The sequence below is a fragment of the Pipistrellus kuhlii genome, unplaced genomic scaffold (genome assembly GCF_014108245.1).
Source record: "Pipistrellus kuhlii isolate mPipKuh1 unplaced genomic scaffold, mPipKuh1.p scaffold_m20_p_3, whole genome shotgun sequence".
NCBI classification, from domain to species: domain Eukaryota; kingdom Metazoa; phylum Chordata; class Mammalia; order Chiroptera; family Vespertilionidae; genus Pipistrellus; species Pipistrellus kuhlii.
This window is the reverse complement of record NW_023425529.1, coordinates 1,783,425-1,807,966: the sequence shown is the minus strand read 5'-3', so window position 1 is coordinate 1,807,966 and position 24,542 is coordinate 1,783,425. Positions and strand designations below refer to the sequence as shown.

The 24,542-nt window shown below is 55.9% G+C and overlaps 2 protein-coding genes across 2 annotated transcripts in view; both read right to left on the bottom strand.

Annotated features, from left to right (window-relative positions):
* Positions 1–456: 456 nt before the first annotated feature.
* On the bottom strand, positions 457–14,531 carry LOC118728855 (DNA dC->dU-editing enzyme APOBEC-3F). The gene is made up of 8 exons (XM_045587414.1): positions 14,316–14,531; positions 13,718–13,874; positions 12,257–12,554; positions 11,725–11,840; positions 7,343–7,413; positions 6,026–6,167; positions 796–1,051; positions 457–575 (listed from the first exon to the last, which is right to left on the bottom strand). Exons 1-8 carry the CDS (start codon positions 14,381–14,383, stop codon positions 457–459), a joined length of 1,227 nt encoding a protein of 408 aa, XP_045443370.1. The 5' UTR covers positions 14,384–14,531.
* Positions 14,532–19,243: 4,712 nt separating this feature from the next.
* The window catches only part of APOBEC3A (apolipoprotein B mRNA editing enzyme catalytic subunit 3A), a 37,427-nt gene continuing 32,128 nt past the window's right edge, over positions 19,244–24,542 (bottom strand). Inside the window, exons 4-5 of the mRNA XM_036455789.2 lie at positions 19,898–20,013; positions 19,244–19,641 (exon numbers count right to left, since the gene is read on the bottom strand). Of these exons, the coding sequence (XP_036311682.2) occupies positions 19,627–19,641; positions 19,898–20,013 (131 nt within the window). The 3' untranslated portion in view covers positions 19,244–19,626. The remainder of the gene's footprint in view (positions 19,642–19,897; positions 20,014–24,542) is intronic.

Below are 24,542 nucleotides of genomic sequence, written 5' to 3'. Positions count from 1 at the left end.
AAATATATATATATATATATATATATATATATATATATATATATATATATATATATATATATATAATATTTATTATTTTATTTTTTTAATAGCTGCTTAAAAGACTAGGGGCATTAACACCACAGGGGCTGGGCTACAGTTTGTTACTAAGGAAGCCTTAGCAACCGAATGCAGTCATTCTCTTCTCCTCAGTCTTCTGATGGCCACACTCATACACATCATGACCACTTGTGTTTGGTTTAGTAACATATGATTAATGTGGCGAGATGGGAGGCCCATGGAAGGGGGAGCACCTTTCTCGGGGGAGAGAGAGGCATTGAGGGGTGGAGGGAGGAAGGCTTGGGTGGGAGGCACCTGAAGGAGCAGAGAGGTTCAGAACCCAAGTGAAGGTCTTGGGAGGTAAGTGGTGTCTGTGTTGGGGGGGGGGGGGGGGGGGGCGGGGGACTGATGAAACCCCTACCAGAGGATTTCATCAAGCTTCTGCTGCAGACTATAATAATTTCGACGCACATTCTTCCAGTACTTAAAAGGCCTTCCCCCGTGGTACACAAAATTATCCCAGCAGTATTCAAAATCTGCAGTAAAGAGGGGAGAAAGCAGGCAGGTCAGCCTAGGAGCCTTTCTCTCCTGGGCCTCCCCTGGGCAACCCCACTCAGGGCCCAGTTTCCTCCTTGCCAGGTGTCATCACTCCTGCCTCAGTTTCCCAAGTTCCCCTGCCACTCACTCTCCCTGGGGACTTCTACCTGCCCCCCCCCCCCTACACTCCCATTCCTGCCCAGATCCCTCGGCTCTCACCCTCTGGGGCCATCATGGCCACCTTGGCCCCTGCATCCACCAGATCTCGAAGCCCCTGGTCATCTTCGTTCTCGTAGTAGAGGCGGGCGGCGGAGAGGCTCAGGTCCACGTTCACGTTCCTCTTCAGGAACTGAGCCACCTGCTCTGCACACTCCAAGCAGGGGCTCCAGGATATGAACCAGGTGACACGGTATTGCACATGAGGAGAACTACAGAACCAATCCAGGAAGCAGAGTTCTGCATGGTCATGAAACAGCTGGGAGAGATGAAGAGAGAGGACCCTCGTGACATTAGCAGGCATGTGACAGAGGAGACATGTGACAGAGCAGGCATGTGACAGAGGAGACATGTGACAGAACAGACATGTGACAGAGGAGACGTGACAGAGCAGGCATGTGACAGAGCAGGCATGCGACAGAGCATGCATGTGACAGAGGAGGCATGTGATAGAGCAGGCATGTGACAGAACATACATGTGACAGAACAGACATTTGATAGAGCAGGCATGTGACAAAACAGGCATGTGTCATGACTGGGGGCTGGGCACCAGGGGACAGGAAGCAATAGTCTCAGGGTCATGTTGTTGATTATCTGCATTTTATTCTTTAAAAATACGTTTTTAACGATTTTTATTTTTTAAATATTTTTTTATTGATTTCAGAAAGGAAAGGAGAGGTAGAGATGAGAGAGAATCATTATTGGCTATCTCCTGCATGCCCCACACTGGGGATCAAGTCCACAACCTGGGCACATGCCCTTGACTGAAATCAAACCCAGAACCCTTCAGTCCACAGGCCTCTATCCACTGAGAAAACCAGTGAGGGCTATTTTCTTTTTAAATATATATATTTAATTTATATATATATATAAATTAAATATATATTTATTATATATATCAAATTATATAATATAATTTTTTATATATCAAATTTTATATCTATAAAATTTATAATATATAAAATTATATATATAATTTTTAATTGATTATTTTTTACAAAGAGGAAGAGAGAGGAATAGAGAGTTAGAAACATTGATGAGAGAGAATCATTGATCAGTTGCCTCTTGCACATCCCCTACTGGGGATGTGCCCACAACCAAGGTACATGCCCTTGACCGGAATTGTACCTGGGACCTTTCAGTCTGCAGACCGATGCTCCATCCACTGAGCCAAACCGGTTTCAGCAACTGAGGGCTATTTTTATTGATTTTTAGAGAGAAGAATGGAAAAGGGGAGATAGAAACGTTGATGAGAGAGAAGCATTGAACAGCTGCCTCCTGCATGCCCCTCACTGGAGATCAAATTTGCAGCCTGGGATTGTGTCCTGAATGGAATCTAACGGTGACCTCTTGGTGCAGGGGTCGATGCTCAGCCACTGAGCATCCCCACAGAGCAATTCACCCCTTTGGAAACCCCTCCCCGCCCCAGTGTTTTACTGACTCATCCCTTCCCACCTCATCCATGAACTCCGACACCCGCCCTCCCATTCTCTCATTCTACAAGCTTTGGGGGTGTCTGCTCCAGGCCAGGCCGCTGGGGCCAGGCTTGTTCCCGGGTGCTGCCTGCCGGAAGGGCCCGGGGCCGTGCTGCCCACAGGCAGCCACTGGCACAGGGTCTCCTGTGCTCTTGATGTGCTCGCCTGCATGGATGTGTGCGACAAACACGGGACACACACCTCGTCTCCGTGACGTAGTACGAACGAAGAATGCAAGCTATCTCGTGAACTATTATATGAACTGCTGGAGGTCTGATGCATGAAAATCCGTGCAAGAATAGGCCTTCCTTTCCCTGGCTGCTGCCACGGGCTTCCTCAGGCACCCAGGACCCGGGCTTCCCTCCTCCTCCGGCTGCTGGCAGGCACCTGGGACCTGGGCCCCAGCTTCGTCCGGAAGGACTTCTAGTCTAATTAGCATATTATCCTTTTATATTATAGATATGTTGAAACACTATCTTCGATATATTACTAAGTACGTTATCAACATTAAATGGATCGATTTCCCTGAACGTTTGCACACCGGGTACTAGAAAACATTAAATGGATCGATTTCCCTGAACGTTTGCACACCGGGTACTAGAAAACATTAAATGGATCGATTTCCCTGAACGTTTGCACACCGGGTACTAGAAAACATTAAATGGATCGATTTCCCTGAACGTTTGCACACCGGGTACTAGAAAACATTAAATGGATCGATTTCCCTGAACGTTTGCACACCGGGTACTAGAAAACATTAAATGGATCGATTTCTCTGAACGTTTGCACACCGGGTACTAGAAAACATTAAATGGCCTAAGTGACCCGATTACCTCCCATGGAGAAGTACTGCCCCAGGGACACCCCTCCATCCCATAAGCGCTCTGAATAGTCCGCAGTCCGGGTGGAGGAGGGAGGGCTGTGTGGTGGGCATTTCACAGGAGACATTGCTGCTTGCTGAGCGGGCTGGGGCACACAGGATGTGGGTGTGGGTGCTGCCCTGGGGATCCACATCCTGGGCCTGGAGGCGGCAGAAAGTAGCTGGGGGGGGGTGGGGGGAGGGGGCACAGCCAGCAGAGCACTTCCGAGGCCCCATAAGGCTCTGGTGCACAGCGGGCCCTGACTGTCCTAGACCCTCTTTCCTCTCTTTTCTCTTCTTTCAATCAACATTTTAATAGCAAAGATACCATTTCTAACATGGTCAAGTATACTTGGCTAAGCCCGGATTTTTAAAAACACAAGTATCTAGTCAAAGAGTATGACCGCCTAGCTTTGTACAGAACATCCCATAGGTCAACAGAAAATACATTTGAGCACCAAAATATTTGGACTCTCTAAAGAGACTCTCTAAGCAGCATTTTATTTCTGCAGAACAAACATATACCTTGTACTGATTTAAAAAGCACTGGTAGATAAGTACATATAGTCTTAGCAGACTAAGTCATTAACAATAACCTGGTAACCTTTCACTCCGATTTGGATGATTCATAAGCTAAATCTTACGACCACAACAAGATTTTTTTTATTGGCATTAAGATATTACCATGTTTGACAAAACAAAAAAACCAAAACACAAACAACTTAAAATATTTTCTATTTCAAAGGAAAATCAGCAACGCAGCTGTGCACCGTACTCTACGGTGGTTTTGTCTCACGTGAGGGCTACTCTACCGAACAGGGATGCTCCCCGGGGCTGCCCCACGGAGGGCGCAGCAGGCCCGGCTCCCTCACGGGCGCGTGTCCTGGAACACAGCTTCATAAGGACACGTAGGCCCCCACCCCGTTCTAAAACTCACAGCAAGGAAAACCGACCCCAAACAACGTGAGGCTGGTCCCACTACATTTCCAACCCCTGCTCCACTGGACCGACGGTGGATAAATAATCTGTTTGCTAACTCTACTGTTGCCGAGAAACATGTAATTTTCAGTTGCACTCAATTCGTTTCTTAGTCCACGGAGCTCTGGAAGATGGAAGAATACCAGACCTTCTAGGTGTGAAGACAATGAACATTGGAGAGCATTGCTGAGCAACTCTCAGAGCTGGCTCCTAGGAAAAGGGGATGACAGACACACAGACACCTCTAAAAGAGCATTGAAAATTAAATTATTTATGTGTAATTTCATAACTTTCCTGAAAAGGAAGTGCGCAAGCATTTTAAGTGTCTGAAAGCGCAGTTAAAGACAAAGAAGAAAACACATGATAAGTGACAACCACATTTCCCTGGGAAGAGAGTCACTTTTCAGTTATTGGGGAAATGCCATTGCTGTAGGAAAGCAATGGTGAAACCCCTGTGATGCGTATTTAAGGACATTTTAACACGCTTTCAAGCTCATGTTTTTCCATCAAAACTCTGCTGAATTAGGTCTGGCAAGTCAACTTAGCATTGGTTGGTCATTTTGTGCTTTCAAAGGGTTCAGAATATTTTTCAACCCTTTATACGTCTGGTCTGGCAGACAAGCTATGTTCCTTAGTGTGTGTGTGTGTGTGTATCTTCATTTATAAGTAGAGGCCTGGTGCATGAAATCATGCACGGGTGGTATCCGGCTGGCCTGCCACCAGTGGGGCTGATTGGGGCGGGACCAGCTGGAGGGAGGGGCCAATGGAGGTTGGCCACCCACACCCTCATTCAGGGTAGTGGGGGCTGATCAGGGCCGCAGTGTGCATCAAAGCAACTAGTTGTTCGGTGTTCTAGTCGCTCGGCTTTTATATATATATAGCCTAGAGGCCTGGTGCACATATTCATGCACCGTTGGGGGGCATGGCCTGCAGGGATCTGCCCACTGTGGGAGCAATGCTCATCCTGGTCAGCCAAGCTGTGCTCTCACTGTGGGAGCGCACTGACCACCAGGGGGCATCTACTGTGTTAGGTGTTTGCCCCCTGGTGGTCATTGTGCGTCATAGTGACTGGTCGACCAGGCGTTTTGGCCATTCGGTTCAGTTGCTGGGCTTTTATATGAGAGATTGCTATAATTCACGTTTTTATGGTTCTAATCCAGTTATTTAACGTTACGGCAAACACATTCATTTTTGCAATTCTCCTACAACCAACATCTTGAGTATCAAGCTTAGCCTGTGGGAAATTTCTTATGATAAGCCACAGCACATAACAGAGGCTGCTATACGGCCTATCAGAGAGACGTCAGGATGTGAGCGTTACCGCTGAGGCAGCCCACAGCTTGAGCTCCCAAGGAGAATGGGGTGAGAAGAGTGATCCCTTTGTTGGATATATGATCTCAGTCTGAGACCCATTTTGCTAACGTGGCTTACTGGCGGAGTTCCAATAACAAAAGAGCAATCACTGAGAAGCAGGACAGGGAGATGAAACAGGCCTTTATAAAAATTTTGCTTTTGAATATGGAAAAAGCATTTATGCATGTGAGTCCAGTCGAATGTACACTTTTCTACACAATAAGCCTGGCAGAACTTTTACCGGAGCTTAGGTGCTCTTTCCTCCAGACAGCTCAAGACGAGGGAGCCCTGAAGGCCAGCAGGCTCGCTAGAGGACGCCTCGTGGGTAAGTCAAAGGCCATCGTCTATGGCAGCACCACCCACCTTCAGACCTCACCCCCCCCATGCTCCATGGACCACCGGCTGGCAACTGCTGGTCTATGGCGATCAGGAGGGTCAGGCAGGGCATCCGGGGCAAAACGCAGGACAGAGTTGTGGGAAGAAGCTCTGGCATTTTACATATTGTCATCTCCCACCTCCTTCCCTGGCTGAGCTCCTGCCTCTGATGGTCACATCGTGGGGCACATACCTGGTTTCGAAAGACACCCTTCAGAGAGTTAAGAAATGAGCCATTCTTCCATCTTTCCACCTCGAAGCAGAGGAAGGTAGACTTCCGCCCGTAGGAATTTATGTTTTGGAAGTTGAAGTCGAAGATCTTGGGATACAGTCTTCTCATTCGATTGCAGGGGGCAAGAAAGAAAACCGAAAATTCAGTGCTCCCTCCAGTTTCTCCATCTGGTGACTCCTGAACACCATGGAGAGCCTGGGCACCTGCCTCCCAATAACCCCTTCCCTCCAGCATTTCCTGCTGCCTCCAGGCAGGAAGCTGGGAGAGAAGAGGCAGGGACAGTGGGCAGGGGGATGGGGTAGAAGCGGGGGCTCCTGTCCTCTCCCTTAGGGCCGGCTCTGCTGCTTCCAACAGCACATCCCCCCTCCCTCCCGCCATCATTTCAATTCAGAAATGAGGAATAGAATGGCTTCCCCCCCCAAACACTGGGTTTTCATGCTGAGGTGGAGCTCATGCCTGACCTTCACTTCTGCACATTTCTGATTATTTTTTAATGTCAGGCTCACACCTACACTCCCAGGTCTGGCTCCTGCTCTGAGTCCTGGAATCTGAGCTCCTCTGCTCCTCCCCGAATCCAGGGGCCTCACCCCATTTCACAGAGGAGGACACGGGGCACAAGGCTCAGGGCTGCTAAGTGACAGAGCCGGTCCCTGCCCAGGCAAAGCCATGCCCAGCCCTGGCATGAGGCCAGCTGGCCGTGCTGGCTCTCCTGGGTGAGCGGCTCTTCCTCCCTCGTTGTCAACGGCATTCCCCCACGGGGGTGACTGCCAGCGCCCGGCGGGCGAGTCTCTGGGACAGTCTGACCTGGCTCTCCTGCTCCCGGAGCCGGCACCTGGGGAGACAGGTCTTCCTCCTGCTCAGCGAGCTCCTCTCCCTCCGTGTGGATAACGGGACAGTAGCACAGAGAGTGAGTGGATCCCCGTGCTCCAAACCCCATGCCCAGTGCTCCCCTCATCCTTCAGGCAGTTCTGATGGCCAAGAGGGCCCGGGAAAGGCCACAGACCAGGGGCCCCACAGGCAGGGGGAGAGGGAAAGGAGTGCAGAGTGAGAGGAGGGCCAAGGGGACAGCAGGCCTGGGGGAGGGCCGGGAGGGCCATTCAGAAGCACCGGTGGGGGCAGCCCCAGGAGAGGGCACGGCCCCGGGGAGTGGGACCTGCAGAGAAGGAGCCCAGAGAGGGCGAGAGGCCAGGCTGGAGCAGGGGGACAAGGGTGAGGACAGAGACCCCTCAGGGCGCCCACGCAGAAAGGGCTGCAGGAAGGGCGGGGCGCGGGCAGTACCTGGGCCAGGGCACCGGAGTGGAGTCTTGGTTCCAGTGTTGCTGCGGCATTTCTGCTCTCAGGCCCAGGTTTCAGGAAAGTCCCTGGTAAAGAACCTTCCCGCCTTCTCAGCTGAGGCCCCAGCTGCTTCCTGTTTTGGCAGCAGGGTGGGCGGGCCCTGCGGTGTGGGCCTCCTCCCCTGCTGCTCTGGGGCCGCCCTCTGCACAGCGCTGACCTCTGCTGGAGATGGAGCCTCTGGGCAGCAGGACCAGGCTGCCTGCAGAGGGAAAGGGAAAGGGATGGTGGAGAGAGGGGATGGGCCTGCACCTGAGGGGCAGATGTGCCTTGAGTTCCTCCTGGGCTTGGTCTCTGCTTAGGCCCCTCCGCCCTCACAGCGTGGGGAGGACCCCGCTGGCAGCCCCTGTCCCTCCTGCTTTAGCAGAGCTTTCAGGCAAGCTGGATAGGGACCCATGGCAGATACTTTGCAAATGCTTTCTTTCAATGAGTAGCTAGGTTCTGGATTCCTGAAGTCTTTCCATGTATAGATGCCTTAATTTTTAATGTTTTCAAATGTGTTCGTTTTGTTATATATGTACATGACATGGCAGACATGACATTTTTATTTTGTATTCGATAGCCATTGCAGGGACAATTAATGAGTTTCCTTTCTTTCCATGTCATTTAGTCCTACTGATGTGCAATGCCACAACCCTAGTGTGTGTGTGTGTGTGTGTGTGTGTGTGTATGTGTGTGTATGGTTGTCTCTGACTCTCTCATGTGCTCCTTTGCCTCACCTGCCCATGCCTTGGCGACTACCATACTGCACTGCCAGGGCTTCAGGTAGGTCCAATATCTGCTATGCCGATCCACCTTAGCTTCACCTTTGAGGTTGTATTGGCCTTGCGCAGTTCTCCATGAATTTATGGACAAAATTTCCTTAAAAGATGTTTTTAAAATTAATTTTACAAAGAGGAAGTAAGGGGGAGAGAGAGAAAGAAACATCAGTGATAAGAGAAGCATTGGTTGGCTGCCTCCTGCATGGCCCTACTGGGAAAAGAGCCCCCACCTCAGGCGTGTGCCCCTGCATGAACCGCCTGGTTTGTGGGTCCATGTTCAACCATTGGCCCAACCAGATGAGAGATGGACAAACTTCTTCCTGTTTCATAAGATACCCTATTATCAATGTGTAGCTCAATCTTAGCAGGCATAGACATGGCAGAGGCACTGAGAATCTCCTTCCATGAACATGGTATATATATCTCCATTTTTACAGGCATTCTTTTATGCTCTCAGCGAGTTGAAGTCAACTTAAAGGGGAACCAGGAAGGGAAGGAAAGAGGCAGCCGTGAGGGCAAAGAAAAGGAAAGGGAGCACGGGGAGGAAGGAACAGGATCAAAAAGGAAGATATACCATCTGGGCAGATGGAGAGAAGTGAAGCAGCGTGGAGAGAGGAAAGAATGGAGGGAGGAAAGGGGCAGAAAGAGAGGGTGTGAATGCGGGTTTCGTCTTGTCCACCTGCAACCTTGGGAAAAGGGTAAAAGAACTTGGCCTCAGGGCACTATGGTGTTCAGTCTTCATTCCCTGCTCTGAGAATTGCCGATAAAAGGGACTTTGCCCAGGTCCCGGGACACGGTGAGTCTGCACCAAAAGGCAGGGGTTAATTTAAAGCAACAGAAATGGAGGCCCTCTCAGTAGGTCCTGCTTACACGGGCATGGTGCTGACAGTTCTGGGACTGGCATTCTCCCTGGCACACCTGCAGAAGGGACGGGAAGAGACAGGGATGAGGGCTGCAGCCCACAGGGCATGCTGGGAGTCCTGGGGAGAGGAGACAGGAGGAACACCCAGGGCCCAAGGAGGAGCTGGCAGAGGATAGGGAGAGAGTCACATCAGGGAAGACAGGAGGAGGGCTCAGGAGCAGGGCCCAGCCCTGTCCGGTGTCTCAGCCTTGACCACTGCTGAGGCCCCCAATGCTGCTGGTCACCACGTCTTCCCAACACCTGGCTGCACCTGGTGTGAGCAGACAGGGCTGCAGGACTGAAGGGTTATTTGTAAACAGACTGATTTATGAAGCCAGAGACTTCCCTCTTCCTTACAATAACCCCCTCCTCTGTTAAAGACCAACTATCTCAGACATCATCCCAGATGCCCGAGCTTTAACTGTCACCGCAGCCCCGCGGTCAGTCGCTGTTCCTCTCTGAGTGTTACAGGTGGGGAACCAGGAGGCAGTCCTGTTCCCTCTGCCACACCCACAAGGTCCCCAAAGGAGGGAAAGGCCGCTGGAAACAGATTGATGGGCCGCCCATCGGCTGGCCTTCATGGCGGGTCCCCGCTGTTGCCCATCGAAAGGATGTACAGGCTGAAACGTTCTGTGGTTGGTCCAGTCCCCTCTCTGCCTGCCCCCAAGGAAGGAGGCATGATAGTGGAGGTGGCCGCCACCTTGGACAAGACCAGCAAGAGAAGAACACCCCCCAGAGCTGAGTTGGGGCCAGAGGCTGGGCCGAATTCCAATAGCATCCCTGAGTGGCTGAGCCTGACCCACAATGTCCTCCTCCTCCCACAGGTCTTGTCCTGGGAAACAAGCTGACTCTCAGCCCCTCAATGGCGGCCACAGTCCCCTGACAACCCAGCCTTCTGCCCTGGATCTCCTTCCTGCCCCTGGTCTCCCCTCATTGGCCTCAGGACTGCTTTGTCCAGCCCCTCAGACCCCCACCCTCCCTGTCCTTCCCTTCCATCTCTTCAGGTCGCTGTGTCTGTCAAGTCTTCCCTCTGGCTTGTGTCCTCCTGACTCAGTCCCTTCCTACTGCTTTGGCCACGAGCATCACCACTGTCCTTATCCTCTGTCCCTCCAACGTCTCTCACACTGAAGGGTTCAGTCCCAGCCCCTCACACCCTGCGGGAGGCTGAGGGGGGTGGTCCGGACAAGGGAGCAGAAGCCTGTGGTGAGAGTCCTGGGAGCCCTCGTTGCCTGTAAGGCCTTGTGCGGGAAGCCAGCTGGCAGGGCCTCGCTCAGCATGGTTCAGGCTCCACAGAGACACGGAGGACAGTCAGCTTCTGCCGGCCTGCATCCTACGTGGCCAGGTTCTGGCAAGGGCAGAGGGATCCTCTCTGCAGGGAAGCCCCTCCCTCCAGCATCCTCTCCAGGGAGTGGAGCGGGAAGGGCCTGAGGACTGCAGTCCTCCCCAGCCCTGCCTCAGCCAAGCATCCACTTCAGTTGCTCTTCCCAATAGCGACCCGGAGTCTCTCTCTGGCCTTATTGCGTGGGCCATCATTTCAAGGCAGCCCTCCTCTCAGCATGTCCTGGTGGATGCCTCCAGGCTTTGGACTCTGAGATTCGCTCCTGTCAGTATCACTGACTTCACCTGACCAGGGGCAGTTACTGTGAGCCTGCCCTCCCTGGGGCACCCACAGAGAGAAAGGCGTTTTCACGTTTGCAAGGGCTCATGGGACTGTTTGGACTTCACGGAACACTTACAGAGGAAGAGACATTTTGTGGACGGGTCTTGAGCTTTCATGTTATTGCTCTGGATTTAAAATCAATGTAAATAATTAATCTTATAAATATGATTCTGATGGTAAGGAATAAAATGTTAATGGTGTGTATTTTAAATGAAGAGGTATTTTGTGGAAGGTTCTTAATCTTTCATGTTATTGCTCTGGATTTAAAATCAATGTAAAAAAATTAATCCTCTAAATATGATTCTGTTGGTAAGGAATAGAATGTTAACGGTGTGTATTTTAAATGAAATCACTGGTCTTAAATGAAAAAAAAATTAATCCGATTTTTAAAAAATTCCTTAGGAGCTCATTCATTGCCTTTTGCTGGTGTCTTTTGATCAATTTGGAGATGGTGGCAAATGATGAATTTTTATTTTAATTTTTTATTGATTTCAGAGAGGAAGGGAGAGGGAGAGAGAGAGATAAAACATCAATGATGAGGGAGAATCATTGACCGGCTGCCTCCCGCTCAGGTGTCGTGCCTGCACCCAGGCACCCTTGACTAGAATCCAACCCGGGACCCTTCAGTCCAAAGGCCGACGCTCTATCCATTGAGCCCAACCAGCTAGGGCCATTTTCACTTCTTGAAGAAATTGTTTTATTCGTCGTTCAGCAGAAGACCCCCTGCTGCTTAGAGAGAAGGAAATACATGCTTCAGTTTTCCGGATTCTGGATGGAGAAGGAGGAGGTAGAGGAAGCAGGATTGAGGTAGGTGGGAAGGTGAACAGAGCACAGTTTGGGACAGTCACAAAGGGGGGTGGGGAGAAAAAGGGGAGCAGGAGGGGAGAAAGCAGAGGGGAGGGATGGAGCTGGGGCCTAGGAGGGAGCAGGTAACCCAGAGGGAAAGAGAGCCCAGGGAGAAAAGGGGAGAAGGTGGGACAGGGGAAGCAGGAGGGAGGGATCTCACCCCAAGAATGTCCTCCAAACTCTTAGCTAGGCTGCAACTGTTTATGTATATTCCTTTCCAGTACCAGAATCGCTTTTTGTGGTCATCCACAAACATTTCCCAGCAGGAGGCAAAGTCTGAAAGGGACAGGGAGACCATGGTGGGCTTCCGGAGCCCTGAGGGGACTCAGCGCCTACTCCGAGGGACACCCTCTTCCCATCATGACCCCACACCCCTTCCCCTCTCCTTCCCGACTGCAGGTCACTCCAGGTCCTTCTCCCCAGGGAGCCAGGCCCGCCTCTCGTCCTTCTGGAAGCCTCCTTCTTGTACGTGTCCTCCTCCTCCCTCCCCAGCCTGGACCACCTCTCTCCCCTGACCTTCTTGTCCAGGAGGCTCCCCACCTCCCCGCCTCCCCGCCTCCAGCACCACCGCCACCTCCGCAGGCAGCTCAGGGGCTTCTCCTTCCTGCTGGGGATGCTAGGTCCTTCCTGCCTGGTCCTAGTCCCCCCCACCCCCAGCCCCCCAGTTCCTGTCTGGGTGCCTGGGCTCTCACCAGCTGGAGTCATTACTGCCACGTGGGCCCCTGCGCCCTGCAGGCTGCGCAGCCCCTGCTGGTACTGGGGGCGCCTGGGGTAGTAGAGGCGGGCGGCGAGGATGCTCAGCTGCACGGACGTGTGGTCCCTCAGGAACTTGGCCACCTGCCTGGCGCACTGGAAGCAGGGGCTCCAGGACATGAACCACGTGACCTGGTATTTCTCCTCAGGGGCCAGGCGCTGGGCCTGGAAGGCTGGCTGGGCCTTGAACCAATTCAAGAAGCAGATTTCTGCGTGGACGGGCTCCTTGGGATAGAACTGGGGGAGACGGAGAGAGGAGGGGGCCCTCTGGGCTGGCAGAGCAGGCAGGGGCAGGGCTGGAGGCGGTGGGAGGGTAGTGGGGGGGGGGCTGGGGACAGGGAGCCAGAGACTCAGAAGCATGTGATTGGTTGGTTGGTTGATTGATTGATTGATTGACTTCTCTCTAAATATCTCCCCTTCAGGCTATTTTAAGTTTAGTCATGCCCTCCCCCCTCATCCATGAACTCCAACACCCGCCCTCCCATTCTCTCATTCTACAAGCTTTGGGGGTGTCTGCTCCAGGCCAGGCCGCTGGGCCCAGGCTTGTTCCCAGGTGCTGCCTGCCGGGAGGGCCCGGGGCTGTGCTGCCACAGGCAGCCACTGGCACAGGGTCTCTGCGCTCTTGATGTGCTCGCCTGCATGGATGCGGGCGACAAACACAGAACACACACCTCGTCTCCCTGGGTAGTACGAAAGAAGGCAAACTATCTCGTGAAGAACTTCTATATTAACGAAATGCTGAAACACCATCTTCGATATATTACAAAGTACATTATCAACATTAAATTGGTCCATTTGTCAGAAAGTTTGAACACTGGGTACTGGAGAAGGTTACATGACCTAATCAGTGTTTCCCAAACTTTCGATATATGTGTACCCCTTCTATAATTTTCATAACGCTGAGTACCCCTCGTACTCATGAGAACGTAGAATTAGGCGCAGCTAAGCCCGGTGCAGTGCATATCCCCACCAAACTCCGGTGCAACGCGTACCCCCGCCAAACTCTTCCCGTACCCCTGGGGGTACGTGTACACACGTTGGGAAACACTGACTCAGTCACACCCATTACGCTACCCCGGGTAGGATGCCACAGGGACGCCCCGTCCAGCCCACAGGGGCTCTGAGTAGCCTGCGGTCCGGGTGGAGAGGGAGCACTGGAGTGGAGCAGCCTTCACAGGAGCCTCAGTGCGTGGCTGAGGGCGGGGGCTGGCCCTGTGTCTCTGAGGCTGCGTCCTCGCCTGGGTGTGCACCTGGCGATCGGGAGGGTCAGGCAGGGGCATCCGGGGTAAAACGCAGGACAGAGTTGTGGGAAGAAGCCTCTGGCATTTTACATATTTCATCTCCCACCTCCTTCCCTGGCTGAGCTCCTGCTTCCGACGGCAGCATCGTGGGGCACATACCTCATTCTCAAACACCCCGGAGCCCACCTCCGAGGACAAGCCCCCCTGTGTCCTTTCCACTCGGAAGCAGAGGTAGCAGCCTTTTCGATCTTCGGGGTAAGGCTGGTTCGTAAAGTGAAAGTAGAAATAATGACGACTGAACCTGCTCACTGGGTTGCTGGGGGCAGGAGAGAGAAGAGAAAATGCAGGGTTCCCTGGAGTTTCTCCCACCTGGTGGCCTGGGAGCCCTGCCTCCCAGCAGCCCTTCCCTTCAGCAATTCCTGCGGCCCCCCGGGCAGGAAGCTGGGAGAGAAGGAGGGCAGGGGCTGCAGGGACAGCGGGAGGGGGGGAGTGAGGGGAGGGGACAGCCAGCCCCACAAGTGCAGACTGAGAGGAGGACCAAGGGGACAGCAGGCCTGGGGGAGGGCCGGGAGGGCCATTCAGAAGCACCGGTGGGGGCAGCCCCAGGAGAGGGCACGGCCCCGGGGAGTGGGACCTGCAGAGAAGGTGCCCAGAGAGGGGGACAGGCCAGGTGGCCCAGGGGGACAAGGCTGAGGACAGAGACCCCTCAGGGCGCCCAGTAGAAAGGGCTGCAGGAAGGGCGGGGCGCGGGCAGTACCTGGGCCAGGGCACCGGAGCGGAGTGTCTCCTGGGCCTGGCTCTCAGTCCCCGGCGCTGGCGCGGCATTTCTGACTCAGGCCCAGGTTTCAGGAAAGTCCCTCAATGATAAAGAACCTTCCCGCCTTCTCAGCTGAGGCCCCACCTGCTTCCTGCTTTGGCAGCAGGGTGGGCGGGCCCTGGGGTGTGACCTTCCTCAGCCTCAGACCCCTCTCTCCTCCTGCTCTGGGGCTGCCCAGACATGGCCTCTGGGCAGCAGGACCAGGCTGCCTGCAGAGGGAAAGGGAAAGGGATGGTGGAGAGAGGGGATGGGTCTCTCCCCAATGGCCACACCTCTTCCCTTTCCCCGGCTCACTGACTGGCTCTGACCCATACATCCGCAGGCGGGGATGGTGACGGAGGGCAGAGGGCTGCTGTGGAACATTCTGGTTCTCTGTCCCCGGGCCATGGTGGAGCCCCGCTCCCCAGCAGCGCTGGGGTCAGCTTTGGCCAATGAGACGTGACACCTCCCTCAGGCAGAGCTCTAAAAGCCCAGCACCGGCCGCCGAGCTGCTGGGCCTGGTCCAGTGCCGGCTCCGGCCAGACCGCCCGGCCCCACAGGGACAGTGAGCGTCAGCAGGAAGAAGGAGCCGTGGACGGAAGCCACGGAGGCCGGGGGACTGCTGGTTCTGCCCAGGAATGAGGAATACGGACCCCGGGGCCAGTTTCGCTTCCTGACAGCCTCCCTGCTCAGACCCAGAGAACCCGTAGGCCTGCCTGTCCCCATCCCCAGGCCCTCCTTCACCCTGAGGGGCGGTGCATTTTCAAATTCTCCTCACCCTAGTCATCGCCCCTCCTCTCCCCTCCCCTCCCCTCCCCTCCCCTCCCTTCCCCTCCCCTCCCCTCCTCTCCTCTCCCCTCCTCTCCCCTCCCCTCCTCTCCTCTCCTCTCCTCTCCTCTCTCTCTCTCCCTTTCTTTCTTTCTTTCTTTCTTTCTTTCTTTCTTTCTTTCTTTCTTTCTTTCTTTCTTTCTTTCTTTCTTCTTCTCTCTCTCTCTCTCTCTCTCTCTCTCTCTCTCTCTCTTTGTTTGACAATCACACATCAAAAGTCAGAAGTATTCTCAGTAAGCCCTTTATTGGTACAGATTTTCAACAAAAATAATCCCAAACGTATTAAAACAAAACAAAACAAAACAAAACAAAACAAAACAAAACAAAACACGCCAACTGAAGCTAGTGTTGGGCCTAAGCCTCCATGGTGACAACACAAGGGTCTGTAATGTCCCGGGATCGCCAGGCGTGGCGCTGCGGTCGCTGAGTCTCCCGCACAGAGGAGCTCAATAGGAAGTGTGTTGAATGAATGGACGAATGAATGAAGGGGAGTGTGGCCAACAACCAGCAGAGGAGAGCAGCTCCTGTGCTCAGTTGTGTCACTTGCTGCTGGGCGAGGGGCAGGGCGAGGCCTGACAAAGACCCTTTCCCCCCAGCACAGCAGCGCGGGGGTGGAAACCAGCGGGAGGCAGGAGAGGAGGGCGGGACACGCAGACAGTTTGTACAAGTCTCATGGTCCAGAAAGGGGGGCTCTGCCTTTCTGGGAAGAGGATGGAGGGAGGAGCGGCTGAAAGGAGAGTTTTTGTTTGTGAAATCCCAGAGCACAGACTGCACAGCACCTGAACGGCCCTGGAATCGCACCCGGCACAGGGGAGCTCAATGTGAGGTGTGATGAATGAATGAATGGATGAATGAATGCGGGTCTAAAAAGAAGCAGGTGGAACCGGATTGGCTCAGTGGAAGAGCATCGGCCTGCGGAATGGAAGGTCCCCGTTTCGATTCTGGTCAAGGGCATGTACCTTGGTTGTGGGCACATCCCCAGTCGGAGGTGTGCAGGCGGCAGCTGGTCGATGATTCTCTCTCATCGATATTTCTAACTCTCTATCCCTCTCCCTTCCTCTCTGTGAAAAATCAATAAAATACATAAAAAAATAAAAAATAAAAGGCGGCAGGTTTCAGATGGAGAGGCGAGGGTGAGGGGTCCTTCCTGCTGAGGGGGGTCACTGGCTGGAGAGAGTCCGGAGGGAGCAGTGGAGCAGGAGAGGGCCGTCTCGCTTCCCCCGGAGATGACACATCTCACCCCCCAGTGGCAGCTCCACCGCTGTCATCAGCGAGGCTCCCAAACACACTCCCTGGCGTGGCTCAGTCCCTGGCTCACACGCACGCCGACGACACTGGTTGTGACAGCTCTTGTCGTTGCTGTCATGTTGCAAGGACGGCTTCACTTCCTCCTTCTTCCTCACGGTTCCACTTTTGACCACGTCTGACCGGGCGTTCGGATTTCAGTGGCTGAAAATCTTAAATGTCCTTTCTCACCAAGAGCAATCCTGGTGCGTCTGCGTGGATCTGACTGGCCTTCTCACCTGGGAACCCGTTTGGGACAGGACGCCCTCTGCCCTTTGGGGAAAGGCGTTCCTTCTTGGAAATGTGAGCTCTGCAGCCTCCTCTGTCCGTTCTCTGTTTCCTGGGGTATAACTGACAGTTAAGTGCAGGTCCTGGGATTCCAGGTGGCATAACCATCACCCAGACTGAGGGGAGGGGGGGGCTCTGTCCAGTATCCCAGATGGGAGTCCCTCCTGTCCCCTCCCAGCTGTCCCCCTCACAGGGAACCCGGGTTAGCATGTCTAGGACCACAGGCTGGTTTTTGCCTGACTTGGGACTTCATAGAAATGGGGACAAACAACATGATGAGAGGACAGGACAGGGTTAACTCCTGATTCCACTTTGTATAACCATGTCACTGTGTAACTGGACCCTAGTCCTCACCCGACCAATCAGGGCCAGCCAAAGCAATGACCTCACCAAGCACCCCAAACCCCTACAAATCCTTTGTTCTGTAGAAGCCTGCTCTCTCCCCCTCGCCATTGCATTGTGTACATGGGATTGAGCTCGGGCTAGCTCGAAATAAAAAGGCTCTTTGCTTTTGCGTCGGACTCGGCTCCCTGGTGGTCTTGGGGATCACAAAATCTGGGCATAACAATGACTCTACTGATATGTGACTTTTCACTCAGCATCGTTTTTATGGGCTCAGCTGACGCTCCCCGGAGGCCGATGGTCCTGTGAGGAGGAGGAAAAGCACACACAAAACATCTCCAGCAGCCTGTCCGGCCTCAGCCAGCTGTCCACCCACGAGGACAGATGTCACCAGCTGACAGGCCGCCCTCCCCACATCTGCACGTGGCTGTGGGCCCTCATCGAAACCCTTGTTTCCGGTTTGAGTTGAGGGTCATGCACAGGCTTCTCCGAATGCATGGCCAGTTCAAATTGTCCTTGCATCCCAGGTTCGTGTTTGTGCAGAGTCTGGAACGACAGGGGCAGGGCCAAACTTAATGCTCAGTGACCCATAGTGCACGCTGGTTAGACGGCAGTTTTTACTTACCCGATCTCGCACGTTTTCCGCAGTGAGGAGGGGGCACGGTTAAAATCACAGTCTTGTTAGCTACATCGAACGGGAGTGAATTGGCGAGGCCCACCTCGTCCCCTGCCCGGTGACACCAGGTCTCAGACTCACGGGGATTCGTGGCCTCCAGGGCTCTCAGAGAAACTGAGCTGCCCAGCCCGTGTGGCTCAGTGGTTGATGGTCTACGTATGAACCAGGAGGTCACGGTTCGATTCCCAGTCCAGGCACATGCCCAGGTTCCGGCTCCATCCCCATGTGGCGCCTGCAGGAGGCAGCCTATCCATGACTCTCAGCGTTGGAGTTTCTATCTCCCTCTCCCCCTTCATCGCTCTCTGAAATCAATAAAAGTGTGTTTTCAAAACCACCACAGACAGAGCAGGACAAGGCCGCCCGCTAAACGACACTCACCATGTATTGTCCTGGGTGACGGACACCCAGGCCGGGCAGGGAGATGCAGGACTGGAGCCGTGGCCAGCGCTCACGTGCAGGTCTACGCCCTCCTCCGGCCCCTTGTGCCGCCCCTCGCCCTGTTCCTGCCCCCGGCCAGCCTCATCCCCTCCCTGGGCGGCGAGGACAGGAAATGCCTTTAATGTCTGCGTAAGGGCTTTGGCTTCATGTCCCTCCAGACTCTCCTGTCCCCGGGGCAGGCCCCCGGAGTCTCCACAGGAGCCCCCGTAGAAACAGTGAATTTGTGGGTTCCCACCAGCCATCCTATCAGGGGGAGGACAGCCGCCCGCTGAAAGGGGCACAGGCTCAGCAGCTCCGGCTTTCCCATTGCCGCCCCCTCCCCCGGGAGACATGGCACCGGAGGGGAGCAGGCGCCTGAGGAGACCACAGACAGCGAGGGAGGCTGAGACGGGGGAGCCCTGGCCGGGGACTCTGCACAGAGAAGGAAGCGGGTGCCGCCTCCCCCAGGTTCCCCTCTTCTTCTAGAAACATCCAGGCCAGGGGGGCTCTGCTCTAGAGGAAGGGCAGGCAGGACCCAGGTGAGCCCAGCTCTCCTCAGGAGCCACCCCGTAAGGGGAAGGGCCTGGGCTCGGAGCCTGTGTCCCCATCATCCAGAGGAGAACAGAGAGGCTCCCTCAGGGGCGGCCAGGGTGGCCTGGGAGCAGGAGGAAGCTGGGCCCGCCTCAGGAAGGGGCCACGGCTCCTCCTCTGCACCCCCAGCCGCGAGGAACCGGGGGAGAAGGGCGACACTTTGTGTTCCAGGCTCCAGTGTGACCGGAGCCCAGCTGGTAGAGGCGGTCCCCGAGGGGCTGCCCCTCTGTCCCGCTGACTGTGCCCGCGGCTCCTCTCAGACCAGCCTGTGCCGGCCCCGCGCTGCCTCCCGGGGACCGTGCCCAGCTCGGGGCGTGGGGCCCAGGCCGCCCGCAGCGGGAACCAGGTCGCTCCCTCTCAGGCGGCTCCTCAGGTCCCACCAACAGTGTGGAGGTGGTTGAGCAGCCGGAATTCCTGAGACCACTGCCCCCCCCAGGGGGACCCACAAAAGAGAGAGCCTTTGCACTTTGCTGGTGTTTATTGAACTGTTTGGACTTCCTGCTGTACTTACAGATGAACAGACATTTTGTGGAAGATTCTTAATCATTCATGTTATCGCTCTAGATTTAAAATCAATAGAAAATCATTATTTCCCTAAAAAGTGATTCAGACAGTATGAAATAGAATGTTACCAGTGTGTGTTTGGAACACATCACAGGTCTTAAATGACAAGTAAATGGATCAGATTTTTAAAAATTCCTCAGCAGCCCATTGGCTGCCTCTGCTGGTCTCTGTGGGTCCAGGTGGAGATGCGTCATGTGATGCTTTTTCATTTCTTGAAGAAAATGTTTTATTCCTCGTTCAGCAGAAGACCTCCGGCCGCTCAGAGAGACGGACGTCCGTGCTTCAGTTTTCCGGATTCTGGATGGAGGAGGAGGAGATGCAGGAAGCGGGAGTGAGGCAGGTGGGAAGGTGAACAGAGCGGAGTCTGGGCGGTCACAAAGGGGGGGTGGGGAGGAAAAGGGGGGCAGGAGGGGAGAAAGCAGAGGGACTTGCGAGGCCTGAGGGGAGGGATGGAGCTGGGGCCCAGGAGGGAGCAGGTGACCCAGAGGGGAGACAGCCCAGGGAGAGAAGGGGAGGAGGTGGGGGCGGGGGAAGCAGGAGGGAGGGATCTCACCCTGAGAATGGTCTGCAGCTGCTGAGATTGTTCTTGTATTTGTTCTTCCATGTTAGGCCAGGGCTCGAACGGCTGGCCCTGGCTGTCCACGAAGGTGTCCCAGCAGTGCTGGAGCTCTGATGGGAACAGGGAGGGGACGGTGAGCGCCTTCCAGAGTGCAGGGAGGGCCCAGGTCTCTGACTCTGGGTACACACCCTCCACACCAGAATCTCCCGCCCCCTTCCCCTCTCCTCCCCAGGCACTGAGCTCACCCTCACATCCTTTCTTCCCACTGGGACTGGAATCTGAGGCAGCCCCAACCCTTCTACCAGGAAGGACCTGGTCCTTATGGCACAGGAACCCCCCTCCTCTCCCCAGAACCACTCTCTCCCCTGAACTCTCTCCTCCAAGAGACTCTGTCCTCTCCAGACCCAGCACCGCCCCCTGCAGGCAGCTGACAGGGGTCCCCACCCAGATTGTCCTCCTGCCCCCTCTGTGCAGCCTTTCCCCAGCCTCTCTGTCCGCCCACCTCCCCTACTCCCTCCCTGTCAGGAGTCTCCTGCTGACCATTGCGGGTCATGATGGCCAGTTGAGCCCCAGCGTTCCGCAGGTCACGCAGCCCATGGATGTAGGTATAGACGTGAGCAGCGAAGATGCACAGGCTCACGTGGCTGTTCTTCTTCAGGAATTCAACCAGCTTCCGGACACAGTCAGGGCAGGGGCTCCAGGAGATGTACCAGGTGAGTCTGTACTGCTTCTCCTGATCCAGGGGCCAAGAAGGGAACAGATCCAGGAAGCACAACTCTGCATGACAGCGGGGTAACCAGGGTGTGTCCGCACCCTGAGCACAGAGGGGGGAGAAGAGGGATCTGTCACGTCCTGTGAACCGGGAGGGGACCAGCCAGAGGCAGGCGAGGCCCTGGCCTCCAGCACAGAAAGAGGGGCACGGCTCAGCGTCAGGAGGAATGCTGTTTGGACGCAGGATGTACACGGTCAAAGGCAAGGCACTCAGGAATCACACATCAGCGTTCACAACGGGCACAGGGCAGAGAGGCCTCGTTCTGCACCCGCACACCATGGCTCCCGGGCTCTGAGACTGACCAGTCCCCACTGAGCTTGTTGCCATTTCACTCACCATGGGATTGCAGTAGCTTTGATTTTTAAATAAGTAAATAAATAGTGGGGGACAGAGGGAAGAGGCCACTGAACCCCAGGTCCTGGGCCTGATGCCTCACAGGGGGGTGCTTCCTGCAGGCAGGGGGCTCTGCGTCTGCTCCCCGACCTCCAGCTCCCTCCTGTGCACCCGCTGGTCCACAAGCTTCTACTCTGGGCTCCCCTCCCCCTCCCTGCCCCCTGCTGAGCCCAAGGGTGAGACAACTGTGCGGGGAAGAGGGAGAGGCACCGAGGCAGATGTGAGGACACACGGGGAGCGTCCTGTGGGGCTCACAGGTTGTGGAGACCAGGGGCTCAGGGAAGAGGAGGCAGTCAGCCCTGAGGGTTGGAGGGGGGGGGTTGGGGCCCGGGAGGAGTCCTGGGCTGCTTGCAGCTGGCAGTGCTCTTGTGGGACCACAGCCTGCCGGCTCTCCCAGGAGGCACTGGGGGGCGCAACAGGGCAGCTCGGGCTCTCTGGCCATGGCTGCTGGGCGGGGCCAGGGTAGAGCCCACTCTTGTCCAGGTGTCTTTCCCTCTGCCTGCCCCTCCTCAGCGGCACAGCAGGAGGGACAGGCTGAGCCTGGAGGCCCTGGGACCCTGTGCCTGCCTCCTCAGGTGTGGGGCAAAGCTGCCCATCACAGCAGCTGGGGGCCCAAGGGACATTGCTCAGAGGACACCCCGAGGCCATGGCAGCCTTCCCCCCGCATCCCAGGGGTCTGCCTGCTGGGCCCTCACCTGGTTGCGCAGGTAGCCCCAGTGCTCCAGCATTGGGGTCTAGGCGTCCCACTCCCGGTCCTCCACCTTGTAGCACAGGTATGTTTTCCTCTTTTTGTCACGGAAGTTTTCCTCGAAGGTGTTTATGTCCATCAGACGTCTGTGGACACAGGCAGGAGGAACCCAAGTCATGGGGCCCCTCTGGGGATCACCCCGTTCTCCTCCCCTCGCCACCCACATCCCAGCTAGGCCCACAGGATGGCCGTCCACTCACTGAGCTGGAGCCACCTGACCTCCCTCTCTGACCACTGCACCTGGGATGTCAGCCCAACCCTGTGGTCAGGGTTTCCCGGGGAGCAGGGCAGGGGCTCAGAGCTGTGACGGGGCCTCTCCTGGCATCACCGTCCTGCCCTCCTCCCACTGACCCAGCCCTGCCCGCTGCCGACCATGGCGCTCTTTCCTCACGTCCTCTGGGCTAACCCGAGCCCCACGGAGCATCAGGGACAGGTGGCCCCATCGGGGAAGAGAGATGCCAAACTTGTCTCTCCCGGTGTTTCCCTTCTCGTCATGAAAACAGTCATGTCCTTACAAAACACATAACCCTGAACCTGACCTCCTAGGGCCCCGGTTCAGGGCAGAGAGAATAGATTTCATGGGAGACGGAGGGAGAGGAGAAACAGGAACTCACAAGGGTGACCCCCAGATTCTAGCCGGGGGCCTAGGGAAGGGGGTAGGACAGGTCAGCTGGGCATCAGCTGAGGGGTCCTGGCTGGACATAGAAGGGCCATCAGGAGGGATGGGAGAAGCAGGGGGCCCCGGGGAGAAGGCAAGTCCCCTCCAGGGAGCCAGGAGGAGGGCTCAGAGGCAGGGCTGCTCAGGGGCCGGTGGTACCTGGCTCTGGGTGCTGGGTTGTCCGCCATGTCTCAGGTCCTTCCCCTTCTCTGTGGCCACGGTCCGTCCTCCTCCTGTGATGCTCCAAGGACTGAGGTGCCTTATATGCCATCGGAGCAGCTGGAACCTGCTGAGCGGGCACCGCTGAGCCCCACCCCTTCTCAAAACTCAAGACTCATGCCACCCGATGGAGTCACAGATGAGGAAACTTTTCTCCCCAAATGTCTCATCAGTGCCCTCAGGGCAAGTTAGGTTTTCATTTCTCTGTTCTGACAATGGCCTTCCCTGGACTGACCTTGGGCCGGTGAGGTCCCAGGAGGCTGGGCCACTGTGGGCAGCGCGGCACAGCCAGGCAGGAGGCGAGAGCGCAGGTGAGAGCACAGTGCTCCTGCCTGAGGGAGGTCCTACCCGGACACACAGCCCCACAGGACAGGCCCCGGCCCACCCTGCCTCTCCCACGGCCCCAGTGCAGGGCCTGGCAGGGGGGCGGGGGTGCAGTGCAGGGCCCTGGGGGCTGAGCCAGGGGGGGCTCTGCTCTAGAGGAAGGGCAGGCGGGACCCAGGTGAGCGCAGCTCTCCTCAGGAGCCACCCAGTAAGGGAAGGGCCTGGGCTCGGAGCCTGTGTCCGCCATCACCCTGAGGAGAACAGAGAGGCTCCCTCAGGCGCGGCCAGGATGGCCTGGGAGCAGGAGGAAGCAGGGCCCGCCTCAGGAAGGGGCCACGGCTCCTCCTCTGCACCCCGAGCCCCGAGGAACTGGGGGAGAAGGGGGACACTTTGTGTTCCAGGCTCCAGTGTGACCTGAGCCCAGCTGGTAGAGGCGGTCCCCGAGGGGCTGCCCCTCTGTCCCGCTGACTGTGCCCGCGGCTCCTCTCAGACCAGCCTGTGCCGGCCCCACGCTGCCTCCCAGGGCCGGGCCCACCACAGCCCGGTCTGTCCCTAGCGCACTCCGCGCTGCATGCTGGCTCTGAGGCTGTGGCTGATGGCCTTGCCACCAGAGGTGGTCCCACTGCAGGTGCCACAGACACGACAGAGATCGGGCTTGGCACACAGCTGGGCCTGGGCATCGGGCCGAAGTCTGCCCTGACTCACCAAACACAGACACACACACACACACACACACACACACACGCAAGCGGATGACAAGCAGGAATCTCCTAGGCTCCCCAGACACACCCACAAGGCTCCGTCGGTGGGGCAGGAAGCAGACAGGTGTGCAAGAGCCTCATCATCCAATCGGAAGACACCTTGTGGCATGTTTCTTTCGAACATATTTTTATTGATGTCAGAGAGGATGGGAGAGGGAGAGAAACCTAGGAACATCATTGGTGAGAGAATCATGGATCGGCTGCCTCCTGCACCCCCTCCTGGGGGATCGAGGCCACAACCCCGGCCACGTGCCCAGACGGGGGAATTGAACATCGACCTTCTGCTTCATAGGTCGATGCTCAAGCACTGGGCCACGCTGGCCGGGCAAGAGGCTGCTCCGTATGAGGCCCAGGTCTGCCTTCCGGTGGGGGCCCTCCCGGCGGGAGGACAGGCTGGCGTGGCCATCCCAGGGCTCGGCCGTGACCTCAGGCTGTGAGCCCCCCTCTCCGAGGTCTCAGGCCCCAAGTCGTGGGCAAAGCTCTGAGCTCTGAGCCCGCGGGCCCGGGCGACGGGGACTGGGAGCTGGGGGTCAGGTCTGCCGGGACCTGCATGTGCAGCGCAGGGAGTGGGGGCCCTGCTCTCATGTCAGACCACGCGTCCTCTGCCCGCTCCTCCGCTTTCCCAGCGTGACTGCGTCCTGGTCAGTTGCCTCCAGGCAGAGTGGGGGCTCTTGCCAGAGTCCACGGATCGAAACCCAAGGAGCTGATTCGATGATGAGGCTCTTTTTCTTCTTCTTTTTAAAAAAATATATTTTATTGATTTT